The sequence below is a fragment of the Sturnus vulgaris genome, chromosome 25 (assembly GCF_052056855.1).
Source record: "Sturnus vulgaris isolate bStuVul1 chromosome 25, bStuVul1.hap1, whole genome shotgun sequence".
NCBI classification, from domain to species: Eukaryota; Metazoa; Chordata; class Aves; order Passeriformes; family Sturnidae; genus Sturnus; species Sturnus vulgaris.
Genome location: NC_142267.1, coordinates 4092181 through 4112099, shown reverse-complemented (window position 1 = coordinate 4112099; position 19919 = coordinate 4092181). Strand labels below are relative to the sequence as shown.

The following is a 19919-nucleotide window of genomic DNA, read 5'->3' as shown; positions in this document are numbered from 1 at the left end:
CAAAAACCCCAAAAGCAAACAACCAACCCTCCCAACATAGCCCCAAAGCAAAAAATCCTCCGATATCATCACAGACCACCATTTACCAAATTTCACTTTTTGGAATTGAAGCAGTCATTAGGAGCAGTTATATTTTGCCATTATTAATTTCTATTGGTTTTTTTGTTTCCTTCTTTTTTTGTTTTTAACATTTTAAAATTAATGGATCAGATTGTGATTTTAAATTCGCTGTTTTAAATGAGTCCACTCATGGGCTGGTAATGGTTTTCCTTCAAAGTTTTAGCCCAGATGGGAATTCTGTGGCTGAGTTACAAACCCCTGAACAGAAGGGTTCAAATACAAAACAGAGCCATGAGCTGTGACTGTTCCAATCCAGTCACAAACCTGTGCTGATCAGTGCAGTAACAGATCAGAGGAACAGGAAAGTGAAAGAGAAATCAGCAGTCACTGCATAGACCAGACACCAATATGTTTGCATGCAACTCTAAGACCTGAGTAGCTGTGCCCTGTCCTCCTCTTGTTCCCTTCTTCCTTCTGGGAAGGGGATCAGTGGAGATGTCACCTAAACTCCTCCCCATAGAGGAAAGCCTTGGTGAGCTCAGTGTCCCAGAGCTCAACCCACTTGTGCTGACAGAACAGTTCTCAGCCCAAAACAAAACCACAGGCCAGGGGGAAGCTGTGGATGGAATATCACCCAAGGACATGTTCACTCCAGGAAAAACACATCTTGCCTCCTGGAATCCCTAAGAAAAGCTCAGTTGATTCTAGAATCTGATGAGATCAAGGTGTTGCATAGCTGGAAAACTCATCTTTACAGCAGAGAATTATTGACTGTGAACAGTTTAAGATTGGCATCAACAGTTGTGCCTCCAGCATGAGCAGCAATGTACTGAGATGTTGGCCTTAGGAATTCAGCACACAGATATTTCAAAGATGAATGGTCAAAATACTTCAGCAGGCAAGCAGAATGCAGAGGACATTGGCTCACAGGTGGGATGAATGTTCTGTGCTCCCCAAATGCCAAGGCAAAGGTCACCAAGTGACAGCTGATCAGGAGCACTAAAGGAAAGCCTGTCCTCTGGAAACTGGCTGCAAAATCCTCCCAGCAGCTCAGCCCATCCCTGCTCATGGGAACTGATACAACTGTGGCACAGCAGTCCCTACACAACTCCCAGAAAAGTCTGGTTTGACAGTGACTTCTCAACCACAGGCATTTATTAGTAAATAGTACTAAAAAGTTTCTCCAAAATGCCAGGTTCTCCTTGTTTATACTGAGTGTGCAAGTTAGTGACCCAGGGGGAACTGTTTCCAAAATAGTGTTTGTATTTGTATTACCTTCAAGGCTATCCAAGTAAGCTTGGGGAGAAACAGAAAAATACATCGTTAATGTTAGTTCTGCAAATAAAGAATGAAAAAAAAAAAAAAAGAAATCAAAACAAAAAGACCCAAACAATCTTCTTTCGAAAAGAAGCGATTCCAGGATCCAAGACAAAGCAATTTGTCAAGCAGTTTTTGAAAGGAATTAAGCTTCCCTACTACAGGAAGCATCACTCCAGAATGAAATCCATATGATGGGTTGGATGTGAACCACAATGCAGTCACCTAACACTAGAAGGGCTTCCCAAATAAATCTTTTTTGAGGGTTGTAAAAGAGCACAACTTGCCTTGCCTCACTTTCTGTTAACATACTGCCAGGCATTAGACAGACTGTCTAGCAGGGTAGAGTGCAAAGAGGGATGTGGGCTCTAGTCCTCACCAAAAAACCCCAAAACCAAACAAAACCAACAAAAAAACCAAAACAAAAACCCCAATCGAAAACAAAAAAGGAAAGTTATCTTCTTTTCCTGGGGTTGAGAACTCAGCCTGAAAACATTTCTCCAACCAGTCTGGAAAACAGCCTCAGTCCTGGAAAAACTCACATCAAGCTACAACATGTGACTTCCCATAGTTTACAAGTTTAGTATGTGCAAAATAAAACAACCTATTTTTCACCTTCACCTTTATCAAAGGCAAAACCAACTTCAATTTCACAATGAAATTTGGCAAGCAACTAGTCAGAGAATAGTCTCCTCAGGCTGTAGCATGCATAAAGACCAATATAGAATACATCACAGCTGTCCATCTCACAGCAAAAACACAGGCATTATCACAAACAAATGTCAAGGATTCCCTCCAAAAGTACGATTCAGAACATGAATCTTCTTCTCTTTTCAATTTTGCCTGAGCAAGGTATTTCATTACAGCAGGCTGAAAAGCATACAAGAGGAGCAGTGGGACAACGCCCACTACACCAGGGTGTGTTCATGGCACTTACATGTGCTTCATAAAATGTCACTTTTTTGATTACCTGTTTGTACTTTCGGTAGCAACGCTGAATAACAGCAGCAGCCACCTCCTGCTGTTCCCGGAGAGGACGACCCTGTGTGGAGAGAGAAAGGAGCTGCATCAGTCAGAGTGCACCAAAATCCAGGACAGGTGACGTGGCTCCCAGCTGCTCGCAGGGCAAACCTCTCCTGTCAATGCTACCTGGTCCAAATCACGCCCAGGCACTTCCTGGAGATGCCTCTGCTGTCAACTCACATAAGGAACAAACCTTCAAAATGCATCTTTACATCAAATGGCCAACGAAGCAGAACCTCTGGGGTGCATTTTGAGGATGTGGTTTGTGAGTGCTGCTCTGGCACAGCAGGTGTGCAATGGCATGGCATGCACTCCCCATACAGTATTTGTTGGGCAAACATCAACAAGCAAATGTCAGAAACATTGGAAAGGTTGTGACAGAAACTCTGTTTTTGTCCCTGGAGTGAGTATTACCCACATTTTGGTTTGTAACAAATTATATACTGTCTCTCACACATCCATCAAGGAAAACACTGGACATTTGGGCCACATACCTTGTATTTCCTGAATACTGTCTGGACGAGTTTGGCAGCTTCATAGAGTTCTCTCTGCTCATGATCAGACAGAGTTAACTGTGCAAACTCATTTTCTACCTTCTCGCTGGTGGATGCACTCAGAAATTCAGACCAGTCTGCTGCCGAGGGAAGGCTGGGTTTCTCAAAAGCTATTTCACTGATTGGTGAGCCTGCAGGGCTCAAGCTGGTGTTCGAAGAAGGGGTCAGGGGTTCACTATACAGACTTCTGAAATACCAATCACAGTAGGAATTATTGGCTTACAAAGCACTTGGGCTGGCATCACAGATAAGGACAACAACATTTCTGAGTTCAAGGCAGAGGTTTATGCTCCCCCCGCTTTCTCCAAGCAACATCCCACACCCCTGAGCCTGCCTGTCCTGCAGTGCACAGATGTGGTGCTGGAGTGAAACCCTCATTCCATGAATTTGCAGCTGTGCTGGCAACAATACATCTGAGAGCACAAGAGTGTGCCTGGGCCTGCAAGACCAGAAATGAGTCTCACTGAGAGCTGCAGGCTGAAGAGTCACAACATGCTGCCCAGCATGAACACCACACCAAAACCCAGAGCAACCTCACAGCTCCCACTGACCTGATCTGTGCAGCACTGGGCAAGTGATCGACGTCAGCAAGGTAACTGGCCAGCCAGCTCATGGTGGTGCTCATGGCAGCACTGTCTGTCCTCTCTGCCAGCAGCGATTCCATTGGCACAAAGTTCTCCCGCTTGATCCTGTCAGGTGTAGCTTCAATAATGTGCTCTGCAAGTGTCATCATGTTCACCTGTCAAGGGGGAAAGAACAGCAAACCTTAGCTGCCTGGTAGTAGGTGACTTGTTCTTCCATGTTACAGCTCAGCTTTAGACAGAATTCCCCATTTTGCCCAAACCTGTGGAAGCTGGAGTCTACTGTTTGTCTCAGCGGTGGAAAGAAATCCATTAACCAGTGCTCATTTGCTTTTCTGCCTCTTCAACAAACCAAGCACTGCAGGGTTTCACATTCCCCGGACCTCTTACTTTCCTTTATGGGGAGGTCAAAAGATCTGGTGAAAGCTCTCTGGGCTCTCCCTTTACAGCTGTCACTAGTATGTTATTTCCAAAGGAAAAGTGACTTTGCTGCTCTTTTGCTGAGATGCCTTTGTAGGGACTGCTGCCAGCTCCCACCGCACTACTGGGCCACCTGAATCACATGCACTGCTGCATGTAGCCTATGCTTTTTCCTTTTTCCTTACACAACTGCAATTTTGTGCATTCTGTATGCTGTTGAAGAGTATGCCAGTGTACAACCCTAAAAGCTAACCATTAGCCTTTATGCCTGCGTTGAAATTGGAAGAAAGTATGTATTGATTGTGTCACCACCTCCTTCCTCAAAGCACAACTCAGTCTAGAGGTCTCCACGGGATTTTCTCACAGTCAGGAACCTCTGTGCAGCCTCCATGCTCTATGAGACTGCTGATCTTGGTGCTGTGGGTGTGTTTACCTGCAGTTCATCCATGTGGTGTAAGCAGTCCTCATCCCCTGCGTTGTCCCTGTAGGACAGGAGTTCTGCATCCACCATCTCCCTGTCGGCCATCATCAACACATTCATCTGCTCCCGCTGGCGCAGCCGATGGGCCACAGCATCCTTCCCCAGGGCAGTGCCCTTCTGGCTCCCTGCCACCTGCACTGCAGACACACCAATATAAATGTCTTTTGGGTTCCATTTGATGCCTGCTTGGCTGCCGGAGCCCCGGTACCCAGTAACTTCTGGGATGTGCTGGGAGAGCTCCCGGCCATAGTCCCTCAGCCCTTCACTGGGGCTGATTGTCTCAGTGGAGGATTGCTTGGAGCTGGAGTTCTGCTTCCTAATGCTTGGCTGTTCCAGGCTCAGTGCAGTGGAAAGCAGCTTCTCTTGCCGGGCTTGAAAATACTCAGGGCTCAGCTTATGCTTTTTGGGTGCAGGGTAATCTTTCTGAGTCTCACTACTGTAATAGCTGGAAGGTTCTGATCTTGGCCGCCTCAGCTCTGCAAACAAACAGATCAATGGTCAAAATTAAACATGAAACTCACGACTATTATAGGAACGTTGACAGCTTCTGCCTCAGGCTGGAGTCTGTGCTGTGCTCTATGGACACCTGAGAAGATGTGCAAAGGGAGTAACAACCACCCAGGGAGGATACTGTCTCAACCACTCCTAAAATACACAAGTCTTTCCAAAGCAGAGCATTCACTCCTCTTCCTGATGCTTATGCAAGTGTATGGAGCACAAGAAAAGAATTAAGCATGGACAGCAAGGCTACAGGTGGCACCCACTGCCCAGGTGAGCTCCTTGCCCCCACATTTTCACATGTTAAGTGTCAGCAAAACAGAGCATGCCCTCCAGGATGTTTTACCTGTGTTTGTACTGGAAATCACTGTGACTCCCTTCTGAGGCTCCTGAGAGGCAACAAGCTCACTGTGCCATTGGGACACCCAGTTCTCTGTGTTGGAGTCTGTGCTCGAGGGGCACTGAATCCTGGGGTTTTGCCCAAGCTGAGTTTGCTCATCTCGCTGTAGCTGCTCCAGGCACTCTGCCAGCTTCACGTGGCCCCGAGACCGAGCAATGGCCAGTGGCAATCTCCCGAGGGAGTCAGGAATGGAGATGGCTCGGCGGTCCCACTTGTACAGCACAACAGCTGCATCCATGTGGCCCAGGGCACATGCCCACATCTAAAGAAGAAAAGGTAATTGACCCACTGGGAGACCTGCCTTCTTTCTTATTAATGCAGTGGAGTCTGGTACCAGCTCAAGGAAAAACTCTTCTGATAAATAAAACAATGACATGCTCAAAGCCAGCAGATTACTTTTATAAATGTCCCAACCTAACAAAAGGCCAATAGAGAGGACTGGATACATGCTATTCTCTCCTACAACGGAGAAACCTCCAATTGACAAAACTCACTGTTTTCTTTTGGGTTTTTTTTTGTGACGTTGACATCACTGCAGAGACAGAACAGCTTCATACAAGAAGGAATCTCTGAGGTCAGAAACATGCAGATAGGACCAAAGGTTAGGAACAGTAAAATCAATACTCTGAGTTGTAAACTGGCAGGTCTGATTCCATCCGTTTTGGCTTTTTGCTTGTCTAAGTTCTCAGTCACGATTTCATTACTCCAGTGACCAAGAAAGTTTATAACTTTACAATCTACACAGTTAAACAGTCACAGAGGACAATGTGAAAGAAGGCATGTAAAGTCCTTTTCACACCATGAGAGTGGAGACTAGATTCTGTGTAAAACACTGGCCAGAACCATTTGTCTGTTCCCTTTCTTCATGTTTCTCAATGACCAAGTTTTGTTCTGTGTGCTTTCTCTCAACAAAATGCCAGGAAGCTGACAGTACCATGTCTTACCATGTACACAGCAGGAGCACACAGGAACATCTACTCTCCAGAGAGTGAAACACTTTAGGAAAGTAAAGCATCAGAAAGAACTCCCCAAAGGGCCCTCAGACTCTCTCAGAAGCTTCAGACCCTGCTCTTACCAGAGGAGTGCAGGAGAAATGATCCACATTCAAAGGGTCAACTTCCAGCTCCAGATCAATGCTGTCTGCATGTTTGGTGCTGCAGGGGAAACAAGAGAAGGAATGATGCTCTGTATCCACGTCAAGATCATTGTCTAAGCACAGATTTATCCAAAGCACTGTACTACAGAGAAGAGGCCACACACATGCCCACAACATGTGTATTTACTACAGACAGTGACCCCCACCACAGACATGAAGAGCATGATACATCTAGCAACTGGACTTGCTCTCAAGAGATAGGTCCCATCAGATCAGGGGATTAGAAAAAGTTCAGGGGCTTGGCTCTTAGTACAGAAATGTGGACTGAGCAGAGTTTTTGTATCTTGCTATGCCTGTACTAACACCCCAGAGTCCAGCAGGCTGGGTCTTACCGCCATTTGATGAGGGTCTGGATGAGAGTAGCATAGCCCTGGGCAGCAGCCAGATGGAGCAGTGTCATTCCTCGGAAAGTCTTGGAATGGATCAAGTGTTTGGACTTCGCCCAGCATGCACGACTCATCATCTTCTCACACACCACCACCACGCGGCTCTCAAAGCAGCTGCCCAGGGTCCCAGTCCCAGAAACGCACTGCAACACCACACACATCCCAGTTTAACCATGGAGAGGAGCTGCAGCTTGCCCTGAACAGGCAGCCTTCCACTTGTACAAGTACTGAGACAGTGGCAAATGCAACTGAAAACCAGCTGCTGTTAAGACACCCACAAACCAGGTTTGTTACTTAGGACAAACTATAACCCTTTTCAAGCTCCAATCCCCAAAAAAACCTCCGCAAAGCAAGCATAAAGCTGTGTCTGGACACACATACCTGCACCTGTGTTCCACTGTTCCCATTCCCATTGCTCCCGCCTCCTACTCCTTGTTTGTGTTGCTGGGAGCCAGTCATTTCTGCCATTCTCCTCTCCATCTGCTCAAGTCGCTCCAATATGGACATCCTGAACTGGTTATCTAGGTTGGAGAAAGTCAGAGTAAGGACATTTGCATGGAAAAGAAGCTCAGGTTTTGACAGGTTTTGACAGCCAATTACAGGAAGTCACAAACAGCTATCCTGGAAGTGAGAGAGGAGATTTGCTCTGCTTGCAAATGTACACACAGACTTGCCCTGCAGTATCCTAGCTCTTCAACTTCCTGCAGCAACCATTTGACTGCAATTCCAGAGAACTTCCTTACAGAAAACAGACAGAAAAATGAAAAATGCAGGCAGAAGACAAACCCTTTCCTTGTGAGTCCAGCAGTATGCACACAATGCTAGGAGTAATGCAAAGTCATTCAAAACACAAACGCTAATCAAATAGACCCGTTCAGAGAGCATGTGAGTAGGGTCACATCTGCCATTTTAGAGTCATTCCTCTGCTTTACAAGAGTCCTGAATTCAGCTTGGTGTGCCTCCTGCAATCATGCAATAATGGTACCTAGAAGAAAAAGACTCCTCTGCTTCCTTCTGCGCTTAGGAAAAGCAGCCTTTGACAGGGCATTTGCTCCTTCCCTGCCAGGCTCCCTTTCTTGGAAAATAGCTTCAGCCAAGTGCCACAAACAGAACTACCAGAAATCGGTATATGGGCACTGACAATCCTGTAACACCACTCTGGAAAGCCGTGCAACTCTGGAGCCCTCTGGTCCCTGCAGAAGTCTCAGGGCTGTGCTACTGATTTTCCCCTCGTTGCACTGTAACATAGCACGATCCTAGAGCTACTAAGGCTTGAAGAGTGGAGCAGGGAGGTTCAGACAGATTAACAGACCACTGCTGAACCTAATGCCATAGAGATCAGCTGAGGCAATGATTCTCTGGATAGGGCCAGTCAGTGAAGTCTGCAAATGCAGAGCTCCTTCTGTTCTGTGACCCATAAGAGATAAGTTTCATGCAGCTCACGTGAAGCTGGGCAGGACTGTTCCATGGATAGGGAACATTAAATGAATCTTGATATCATGCTAAGGGCATAGGTAGTAAAAACTGTAAGGGAGAAACAGTCCTCATACTGTTCAGTTTCATGCATCTATACAGACAGTGTGGTGGTGCAGAACACTCATAAACCCAGAACCAAGCCCACTGACAGCAAAAGGAGTACGTGCACCAAAACAGACAAGCTCTGATGAAGTTTTAAATATGTCAGTTTTCTCTAAGAACAGCAAGTCCTCCCTGGAAGGAGTACTCACAAGCTACACCCTGAGGCACAGCTCTCAGCAGAGAGTATTGGAGAGATGGGGATCTCTGCTGTACTGCACCAAGGACCATACTGCAGACCGTTGGTACAAGACAGCTCAGGTCCACTGGCTGGAAACATCCCCTTCTCACCAAGAGGCTGCTGTGGTCCGACAGCAGCAAGAGCTCCACTCCCTTCTGGCCAGCTTCAGCATCCCACTCTCACTGCTGAAGAGCCATGGACAAAGGACTATGGCCAGCACCTCCCATCTAACCTCATGTCAGAGGTGAGCTCACTAGTCCAAAAGATTTATTATTAGTGCCTTACTAATCCTTCAGTTGTCCTGTTAATTGCAGAGCCCCTGGGAAAGGACTGCCAGTTGTATCATGAAACACTCATGGTGCTGATGCCGTGTCAGGGCCCTGTCCCCCAGCTGCGGTCAGCACACGGCAGCAACACAAGCCCTGTTTGCCCAGCAGATCTTTGTTCCAGGAGTGCTGCAGTGTGCTGCAGTGCAGTCCACACCGCTGTCTCCTCCCTCCCCATTGCCAGGCGGAGCACGTCCACTGCAGAGACTGGCAGAGACCTGGCCCTGCTCAGCAAACACAGCTGCGACAGCTCGGGCACCTGGAGAAGTGGCCACGCTTGCCCTGCAGGGAACGGCTCTGTTGCACACAGGTAATGCCTCTCGCCCTAGCTCGGTACCAGCACTTGCATTTAGTAGAGCTGAGAGCAGCAAGACACACTGAGTTTCACATCTGAGCCCTCAGCCTTGCACAGGCAGAAGCAGCATCTTTTTAAAAGAAGAAATTTGCCTTGAACCGAAGTAATAAACCAACAAGCTCAGGGCTGCAAGATTCTGGGATTTGCTCCTACTATTTAGGGGTCAAGAGAGAATAATTCTATATATCTGGAAACAAAAGGAGAAAATAATTCCAGTGAAATGCAGAAGTACAAATTACTATTTCCCCTCCCTCTTTTTTTTCTAATCTGAAACAACTCTGGAACAGAAATGGAGGGCCCCATGTTTTTGACTGTTTTCCAGGCTCTTCTCTCCAGACTTTATGATCTGCAATGAGTGAAGCCTCCACCTTTCCTGATCCCAAGCTAAAGATACTGAGAACTTCCTATCAGTTTTTGTCAGAAGACTGAAGTTACCAAATGTACACCCGTCAATCACCAATGTCCCCAGATAGAAACACTAAACCGAAGAAATCAAAGCAGGGAATTTTTCTTTGGAAGCAGAATTCAAAACAGCATCTGGTGCTCCCATATATTCCTATTCAGACACCTGACAGTGCTCCTGGAAAATACTAAGGGTAGGACTAACTGGCTCTGACCAGATCAGGCATTTTAGAAATATGCTGCTATTGGTAATGGGAAGCAGAAACAAACATTCTGGAGTGCCAGCACAGCACAGACAGAGCCAGAGCCAGAGCCCCTCTCTGTGTCTAGAAGAGACCACCAGAATTTGCCCAGACCAGGGTGTGCCCCCAAATGAGAAAGTTCTGGGCAGCAAATGAGGTAAGTGGGGCAGCAGTGCAGGGAAGGTGCCCTTATGATGCCCATCGCCCAGGTAACCAAAATTTGCTTAAGCAAGCCACAACCGACAACAATTCCAGCATTATTTATGAATAGTGTTTCCATTATTCTGTAATATCAATTACACCGAGATGTCCCTTTCAAAAGGAACTGGCCACTTGAAGTGCATGCACTGCAATCCAAACAAGACCCCCCAACAAACTAACTACAAAAACAAAACCTACAACAACAAAAAACCCAAACAAAAAAACTCAAACCAAACCACAAAAAATAAAAAAAGGGGAGGGGGGGGCAGGGAGGGAGTAGGAGAAAGAACACCTTCCCCCAAGGTTTCTCCTGAACTCAGCAATGAGGCAAAATGCTCCTCTTCCATCCCAGTCCTGAACACACACCAGATTAGCAGCATTTTGGACCATGCCCAGCCGTTTCACACACTGCTGGGGAGCCAACACATGTACCTTGCAACACCTGAGAGAAGGACTACAAGAGCCACAGGGCTGAACCTTACAGCCACCACTCTGAGAACTTCAAGACCTTTTATCCGGTATTATTTCTCATTTTTCTAGTCAAAATATTTTCTCTCTTGCTTATTCCAGGGGTCTCTGCAGCCACATTTTTGTCTTTTACAGGCAGCAGAGGATCTAATGACAAGCAAGTCTCTTGCAGTGCACTGAAGATGAGAGCTCAACAGCATAAAAATCACTGTCCAAATAATCTTTTCTCCTGCTACATTTACAGGAAATCTAAACAGCCCAAGCCCAAGGAAATGCCTCACACTGGAAGCACTTTCCTCTGTCCAAAGGCAACAAAGACCCACATGGATACAAACATATTCACGTATTTAAGGTTTTTCCCAAAAAATCTGCTTTTGATGATTTTTTTGATTTTGATGCTCGCTTCTTGCAAGCTAAAAAGTTAGACATGCAAATTTGTGCATTTATTGAGTTTTTCCATTACATATCAATCTATGAAATGTTTTAATGTTCTTTAGGAAATTACAGACTGTTTCTGAAGGTGTTCTTCAAGTCTTCCTCCACCAAAGGCGATAAAAATAACCACAGTTCTGTATCTCTAAGATAGTGAATAATTTCACAGAAAATATTCTGAACACTGTATCTTTTGTGGAAATTATTCCTCTTCAAATTTAACAGTGTCAATGTAACTTCAAAATTACTTCTCGTTATCTTTCCCTTAGCATAACAAGGAGAGGTTGTAGCAACCTGAGGGGAGCTGAACTATCCCAGCAGGGAGGGACTGGGAGGAGCTGCCTGGTCAGATTTTGACCAGTACTAAGCAATTGGTTTGAATTTCATACTCATTTCCCTAAAACATGAACCATCTTTTAAGTGCAGAACAAGCTTCATTTTCACCTGCATTGTGAGAGAGCCTATGACTGATCACAGTAATGACAGCAGGTCACTCACTGAACCTATCTAAAGATGCAGAAAAATTCTGGTACAAATCTTCTAAGGATACATGGTTGTTTACATCAGCTAGCATCTTACAGAGTTACAGCCTGTATGCTTGCACAGTTATATCCAGACAACTTGGATATTGTTAAACATCACCTTTTTTTTTTTCCCCAGGGTTGGTTTAATTCAGTGCTGTTTTCTTTAGATCCCTTCACAGTGAATTTAAAGCACACCTGTACCAGAAGTTGAGTAAGCCAGCATGGCAGGCACAGAGAGTGGAAAATGCAGAGAGCAGAGGAGTTTCATCTCCAAGATTCTAGAAGCCACACCTCCATTTTCTCTCTCAGTGTTCTCCAATAAACACTGAATTTCCTCAGTAAGAATCTGAACAGATGCCAGCCATTTACGTGACACAAGTTTTCACTGGAGGCTGCAGGAGCACGTGCCTTGTGCAGCCTGGTAACAGCTCCTGACTGCACAGACCCTGTATTGACAGGGGAGCTGAAAGACAGCACTTGCAAACACGTCACCTACACCCCCACGACAGCCCCTCCTCTGCACAGCCCTCCCCACTGCCTAACCCAAAGCCTCTCCAACAGCAGCATTTCTGTTTTTGAGCTGTGCACGCAGTGTCCCCCACGGGTAGGGCACAGCTCAGAGCATTGCCTCTGCCCACACTTTATTACAACAGGTAGTAAAGACACACCTTCATCAAACATCAGTTCTGCACTTCCTTTGTGTGGTACCCAAAGCATCACCATGGCCCACAGCACGGAGCTAAGAGAACAGCAAGGCACAGCAGTAAGTGACAGGTCCTCCTCTGCTTAACAGGCCAATTTTAAGAAATGAGCACAGAGAGCTGCTTTTCTAATCTCTGCACACTGTTGTACTGGACAAGAACACATCCCAAAGGATCTTCAGTCCTTTTGCCAAGCAAGCTTCAAACAGCAAGAAACTAACTGTGACACACATGACTTGGCAGTGCAGCCAGAACTGTTACAGGAGAAATACTGCTGAAAATACAGATGAAAAATAAATAGGCAGTTCTTAGTAGCAAGCAGTGTTAACAACATTTACTCTTTTTTCACAGTCTCCCCCAGAGGTCTGGAGGTCTTTGCCATGCTGCACAACCAAAATGACAGATAGTGTCTGGCTGGAAAGGCTAAAGCATGAGGGTCCATGATCTTCTGCACATTCCACTGGGGCTGCATCTGCCCAGCACGTAATTATTCCCCCACAGAATTCTAAACACTGAGCTAACAGTGGTGTGCAAGATCTGCATCTGCACGTGTTCCCAAGCACTGTGCTTAGATGATCTGGTGTGAAGGAGCCACTCTGAGGGCTTTGGCTTCTCACCCTGTGCTGTTTTCTCACTGGCAGTTTCTGTGTTAAATCATTCCCTGCATGAGAACACACAGACTGAACTGAACAAGTGTGACAGCTGAGCACTGTAAAAAAAGCCATGCAGCATGAAGACATTTTTCTGTTTTGCAGAGCAAGCCAGAATTCTCTCATCCAGCACAAGCTGTGGGTGGGGATGGAAGCAGTCTAAGGCCACGTCACTCACAGTGCCACTGCTCTGTTTTTATTTTGCAAATCATCTGTCACTGGTCCCTAAAATCTTGCTCAATTCTTCCGTAAAGCACAAATCCTGAACATCTTTTATGTTGCAGTAACAATTTGACCATTTAATGCTGATTTCTGAGGTGGTATTGTTGCAGAAACACCTATTTTCTGAAATTAAACTGCAGTTACATATTCAGCCCTTATATTACAATCCTTATGACAACCTCTCTTTAGCAGTAAGTTGTGACAGGTCACAGTCTCTACCAGCAAATGAAAGCATTTAAAATTCATACTCTAGGACAAATGCATATCTATGTTAATGAGGCGGGTCATTTCTAGAGCTTTTGATCAGTGAGAAATGCCACAACTACCAAGGTATGAGATGAGGAAAACACTGTATTGTACACTCTGAGCCTAAGCAGCAGCTGAAGAAACCCCACGCTTTCACCCAAGAAATGAACACTACTGAGCATGAGCAGGAATGATGAAGTCATCCCGACTTACACACACACAGGTACTCTCAGTGATTTTAAGCTATTAATTCACCTGCCAAGGCATGATTTCTTACTGTCAACACTTTTCCCATAGTTTTTCCAGTGCTGCAGGACTTCAGCTATTACTCCCTTTCCATCTGGGATTACTCTGGTCCTCTCTGCCACCCCCAGGAGCCAGTGCTCCCTCAAAACAGGGTACTTCTCTACTTTATCACGCCATTACTAGAACAGAGAAGCAGGAGGGCTGCTCAGGCTTGACTTCTTCCCCAAGTGGCAGTCTCTATACCAACAGCAATAAAGAACTTGCCCCATTTTTCAGGCTTCTCTTCCCCAGGGCTTAGGGAGAACAACATTTCAATGCTGTCCAGGAACAGCCGCTTCAGGAAACAAACGAAAGATTTAAACATGCCATGTGTAGTTTATATATTTTAGAGGTAGGGCACACAGCTAGACATCACTTCTTGGGCTGTTTTGTAATTTGCACCAAAATTTGGTTGCCTAAGGTCAGTCTCTGCATCTCAGGTCAGAAACTCACCTAATGAGTGCCAATACTAAGAAAAACGTACAGTACTCTGAAAAATGCTCTTGGATATATGCAAAGAGCAACAGCCTGGGAGAACATGCTGAGCTGCTGCTCACCTGCCCAGTGCTATTACCCAGGGCTCCTGGAGATTTCCTCCTCCAAGGGCTACATGCTAAAGGGGCTCCAAAAAGGAAAAAAGCATCTCGTGCCACACTATGCAGTATCTGTGCTTACAGTACAGTGTATGGTATTTATGTATGCATATGGTAACAATTCTGACCCAAGTTTTCTCATTAAATCTGCAATCTCAACAGTCAAAATACTCACTCTGAAATCACCAGACTGAAGAGCAGCATGCTATAAAATGGCCTCTATTTGCTACAAAGTTAGATAAATAGGAATTGCTGGAACCTACAGAACTGTGAAGCACTGGAACAGGTCAGCAAGCAAGACAGAGAGCTCCTTTGCTGGAAGCTTTCATGAAGTCTGACATCAGTCACGTTTACCCCATCTAAACTGCACGCAGTCCAGTCTCCTGAAGTCCTCTTCCTAGTCCCACTCTTTCTGGCTAAGCACGCTGCAAAGCAACTTTTCCAATAACGTGGTCCGGAGCAGGCATGTGCTTCCAGCATCCCCAAGATCCCCAAAAAGGTCTGGGCTACCGACCTCCTCCTGTGCCGTACCAGCTCAGAACACGAGGCTGTGAGCTGGAGGCGCTCCGATGTAATGTGTCCTGCTGTACACGTGATGCTACAATTAAAGTGCTGTCACAACTCTGAGCCTGCATCGCAACATCATTCGGGAGGGGCTGAGGACCAACACGGGAGGGCGAGTACATGAAAACAAAACCTTGTCCCACGGCTGGGGGCACAGCAAAGGGGGGCACAGCGAGCAGCAAGGCGTGCAGTCATCGTGGAAGTGCAGCAGAGTGAGGCACGACACAGAAGCATGCAGATTTAAACCCAAACAAGCACTGTGCAACACTTCATCCTGCAATACTTACTGAAAGCAGTACTTTGTCACATGTGCACGTCCACCTGCCACGGCTGGGGGTCCCGGCCCCCTCTGTAGTCCCTCTACCTGCTTCCAGGTAAATAATGTGACAACACCTGGCACCAGAGGACTGACCTGGGAGTCTACAAGACATCAGCGGAGGCTCCAGCCAGCATCTGGCGCAGACCCCGCAGGAGGGGCGGGCAGAGCAGGCTCCCCCCAGACCTGCTTGTCGTCTCTCGCATCCTCGCAGCCAACTGGAGCCCCGCCGTCCTGTCGCAGCGCCGGCGGGTCTCAGCGGTGCCCGCCCCGCGCCCCGGCGGCCGCAGCGGACGGGCTAATGCTGGCCGGCATAGCCGGGGCTCGGGGCGGCCCGGCCGGCCGCGGCTGGGGACGAGTTCGGGCGCCGTTCAGCGGCCGCAAGCATCGCGGCCCGAGCGCCGGGGCCGCGGGGCCGGGGTCGGCAGCGGGCTCCGGGAGGCAGGGGCCGGCATGCGGGGACGGGCGGGCCGCTCCTCGCCCCGCACCGGCCCCGGGACCGGCGCCGCCTCAGAGCCCGCGGCGGCTCGCGGCCGGTCCAGGCTGCCGCCCGCTCCGCCGCTCGCCCTGCGCCGTGACAAACACCCCGGGGGCGGCGGCGGCGGCCAGCGAAGGCAGCGGCGTCCCGGGCGGAGGGCCAGGAGGGAGCGGGGAATCGGCGGCGGCCCCGGTCACCCCGGGCGCGCCCACGGAGCCATCACCGCGCCCGACACCTTCTCACACCCTCAAGTCCCGGCTGGGCCGGCACCTGCCCCGGAGCACCGGGGCACTTAGCAAGGGGGAAGCGCCGAGACCGCGCCGCAGGGCGCTCCGGGTCCCGCCACCGCCCTCAGCCCACGCCGGGGCCCCCCATCGCGGGACTCCGGCCGCGTCCGACGGGCTCCCCGCCCCGCGCTCAGCGCCGGCCCAGTGCGGCTGCGGGCGGGCGGCGGCTGCCGCCGCCTCCCATTGTCTGCGCGGCGCGGCCGGGCGGGCCCTGCCCCGCTCCCCCGCTCCCGCTCCGCTCCGCTCCGCGCCCGCCGCCGGGCCCGCCCCGCCCTGACGTCACCGGGCCCCATTGGCGGCCGCCGCCGTGTTTACAGCGGCCCCGCACCGGGCACCGACCGCCCGCCGCCCCCGGAACGTGCCGCACGCCAGAGTCAGCCCCGGGACGCGCCATCCCCGGGTCACCTTCCCGCTCATACGCGCAGTTCTCATTTCGCTACACACACAGTATTTGTACGTTTTGTTATTGCTCTAATCTGGCAAATCTGCAGAGCGTTAAAACCGGACAGAATTAAGGAGACTGTGCGGTCCCACGATCCACGGAGGAGCCGCAGCCCCCAGGCAGACTCCTCGGGGCAGCAGGGTGCGTTCAGTCATCGGCCTGAGAACAGACACGGCTTCCCGGAGGAATCTGATGTCTGACCATGAAGTCAGGCTGGCTCAGAAGACACCACTCAGCATAGGAAATTAATTATTCCTTGCCTCAATTCAATCACATTATGTTCAAAATGGGAAAGGACAGTCTGGGAAATACAGTCAGAGCAGTAGGAGACTGGCTTCTTGAAACTGTCCTTATCAGTGTGTGAAAGGAAAAAATCACCAAACACATCTCAGCAGGATATATAAACAGAACCAACAAAACCTTCACACTACAGAGGAGTCAGTAGAGGGGAGGATGAACAGAAACTTGTGAAGTTTACTGGATAGCTCCTATCAAGGAACAAGGTATCTGTGTCCTCCACCAATGCTCACACATCCTGCAAGCTACATCACAGCCTTGTAACATGGTACAAAACATTCATCCCTCTTCCCTGAGAGAACCCAAACAGATAATCTTTTATGGTAACATCCAAGATATAAATACCAGTCACCTCTACCCAGATGGAAAGAGGAGTGAAAAATAGTGATACTGTTTATCAACACAGACTTATTTCCTACTGAAAGTCTCCTAGGGCTGCAAAACATTCACTGATACTGAACGCATCTCTCCTACATTTCATCACATGCTAAGAACAGCATCTGATCCCACTAAACAGACACATGCCGTGGGTTTTGGTGATGAACGTCACCACCGTAAAGGAATCATGTACCTGTCAAACACACACACACTGTTTGCTCACAGATGATGCCACGCCAAAGTGAGAGTTTGGATACCCCCGGTACGGCCATGTCATGCTAACACAAACGAGCCACCAAGCCCCAAGCCTCCTCCCAGTCTTTTTATGTTCTCCAGCTGGGAAAGACAGCCAGATCATAAACTGAGAACCCAGCAGTAGCTGAAAGGCTGCCTGGCAGGTGCTCCTGCATCAGTGCCATTTACATTCAGTACCAGGCACACCCTTGTCCAACCCATACACACTTGACTCATCAGTACACACATGGCCTGCCCCTATTTTTAGGTTCTGTCCTCTTTCCTGCAGATGCATAAGTGTAATGCCAACAGCACTTACAGCCATTTCCCTAGAATTTCTGATCACATCCCAGGCCAAGGAAACATCATCTCTACAGACGCTTTATGAAAGCAGCAAAGACTTCTGTGGAGGGAAACACACATGCTTTCCATGGGGAATCTGTAGTGAAATATCTTTATAATTTGTTATGCATCTGCTGTGAGAAGATCTCTGCCCTTCAGTTCAGCCTTCAGTTCTTCAAGCCTCATTTGCTTTTTGTTTTTCTTTCTTAAAAGAACCTTTCTACAGCCAGTGAATGAAAAGTGATGTCAAATGGCTATAAAAGCACACAGTGGCTTCTGAGAACCGAGTTTCACACAGAAAACAAAAAAGGCTGCCAAGTTTATCAGCAGAGATCAGGATCACATGAGAGTACTTCCTTTATGAGAAAAAGGTTTGCTTCGGAAAGAAAGAACACCACTATTCTAATTAATTAGAAAAAAATGCAAGAACATCAGCAGCTGGGTCAACTGCCCATTTGTAAAAGATCTAATTCATCTATTGTGTGAAACAACGAAAACTCAGAATAAAACAAGCATCTCTGTATAGTTCAGAACAGGGTGCACAATCCTTCATGGCACAGCAGACAGAAGGATCCCTTCAGAGGATGGCACAGAACATGCTCCCTTCACATTCCTCCTCTGCCCATTCCTACACTTGGCTCTAGAAGCAGGAGCATGGTGGGAGATGGTCTCACAACCCTTCCCAGTCATTAGCAGGACTGCTCCCTCATCCCAAAGGCCAGTACTTGTGCTGTGCCCAAAAAAAAGATAGTGATTTTTGTCTTAATGTAACTGAAAACATAGAGTTCACATATAGAGTGACTTTGACTTAATTTTAAAGGAATTTGTGGAAGGGAATTGTTGATCTAAATTAAGATGAGATACAAATTGCTTATTCTTTTCCTACAGTGTTCCTGGGTATGGCTGTTAACCCCATCTCTCTGGCAGTAGTCATTCCAGCTGGAATCATGAACTGTGCTTTAACAATGCAATGCAAAGGAACTCAGAGCATTCCACCGAGTTAATTAAAAAGAATTTTAAATTCCTGTCAATATTTTGTGACTACCAATATTCCTCGAAAATCTTCCCTCAAGACTATGTAACACTCAGTAGGGCAAGGATTTTAAGCAAGGAAATGAAAGCAAACAGAGAAGTCAGGGATTTGTGTATTTATTCAATTGATAGAATCAAATCACATTAGCTTTTACCTTGGCTAGCTAAGCTAACATTTGTTCTCTAGCAGTAAATTAGAAGATGTAGCTGGTCCTTTAAATAATAGTGTAATTTGCTCCCTTTGGAGCACTGTGCATCAAGGCAGAGGCTTCTGATAAGTCATGGTTAGTATAATTATTCAGTCTTTTTCCCTGAAGGGCCTCTGCAATGCAGCGGTCCTCTTACTTTTTTTTTCCCCTCCCTGTTAGCAATGCCCTAGTTTGTTCCCTGCTGCAGTCCCCCTCCCTTCCACCATCACCACAGCATAACAACCTCTAATTGAGAGCTGGGCTGCTAACCAAGAGCACCCAGAGAAACTGCAGGGACACCAGAGACAGCACTCAGCCACCTTCTCAGCTCCTCTGAGTTCAGCAACACTGAGGGAACTGTCAAACAAGCGATTCAAAACCTACCCACTTGGCATTCCAGCCCTGGAGAGATTGCTGAGTATCAATCACAATCACATGCTATCAGCTGCACTCCACAGGCAGCAGGAGGCCTCGGCAGCAGATGAAAAGCACCTACAGACTCTTACAATCTTCTCAAGTCAAGCAAATTCGATTTTGACGCTAAACATAAGACTTTGTGTAAGAGCCAGTTCTATTTCTGTTTGCAACCATGCCTCTGCAGCCACATCACAAACCTCTCTTCACTCTGCAGTACCCACAGTGCTCAGTCTCCATGCTGCTCTTGGAAAGTGGTACCATCTCAACTTCTTTGAAATGTTCCTCTTGTACATGCCTCACTGTCTCCTCATTTTCTACTAAAATAAACACACATTTTTCTAGGCAAGGTCAAGTTTCAGATTTCTCAGGAAAGGCAATTCCAGGGTAAATGCTTCTCTACTTCTAGAAACTGGGCCATATGATCAGCTTTCTATTCAGACAAAAAAAAATCTACCCCTTTGTTACCTTGTATAAAAGCCAGCAACATTCTGTTCACACCAACAGAACTAATAAGACTTTTCAGTGAGAGGACTTTGATTAACATTGCCACATCCCTTCCTGTCAGGACAACTTGCCCCTCTACATCCATCCCCAGCAGGAGCTGCTCTGTCATTCACAGTTCTACATTTGGTGTGCTTTATTAAAGAAAATACCCATGCTTCTTA

At 47.5% G+C, this 19919-nt stretch overlaps 1 protein-coding gene across 7 annotated transcripts in view; it reads right to left on the bottom strand.

The window, feature by feature from the left end:
• Positions 1 to 19919, bottom strand: part of CAMTA1 (calmodulin binding transcription activator 1) — a 235027-nt gene that overhangs the window by 19143 nt on the left and 195965 nt on the right. For 5 of the 7 annotated variants that reach the window (XM_088178821.1, XM_088178816.1, XM_088178817.1 and 2 more), the window contains 9 exons: positions 7258 to 7397; positions 6823 to 7019; positions 6410 to 6488; positions 5281 to 5596; positions 4389 to 4912; positions 3506 to 3693; positions 2895 to 3141; positions 2348 to 2419; positions 1336 to 1356 (listed from right to left, as the gene is read on the bottom strand). In XM_088178821.1, the coding sequence (XP_088034947.1) occupies positions 1336 to 1356; positions 2348 to 2419; positions 2895 to 3141; positions 3506 to 3693; positions 4389 to 4912; positions 5281 to 5596; positions 6410 to 6488; positions 6823 to 7019; positions 7258 to 7397 (1784 nt within the window). The remainder of the gene's footprint in view (positions 1 to 1335; positions 1357 to 2347; positions 2420 to 2894; positions 3142 to 3505; positions 3694 to 4388; positions 4913 to 5280; positions 5597 to 6409; positions 6489 to 6822; positions 7020 to 7257; positions 7398 to 19919) is intronic. The other 2 variants (XM_088178818.1, XM_014883960.2) reach the window with 1 other exon arrangement.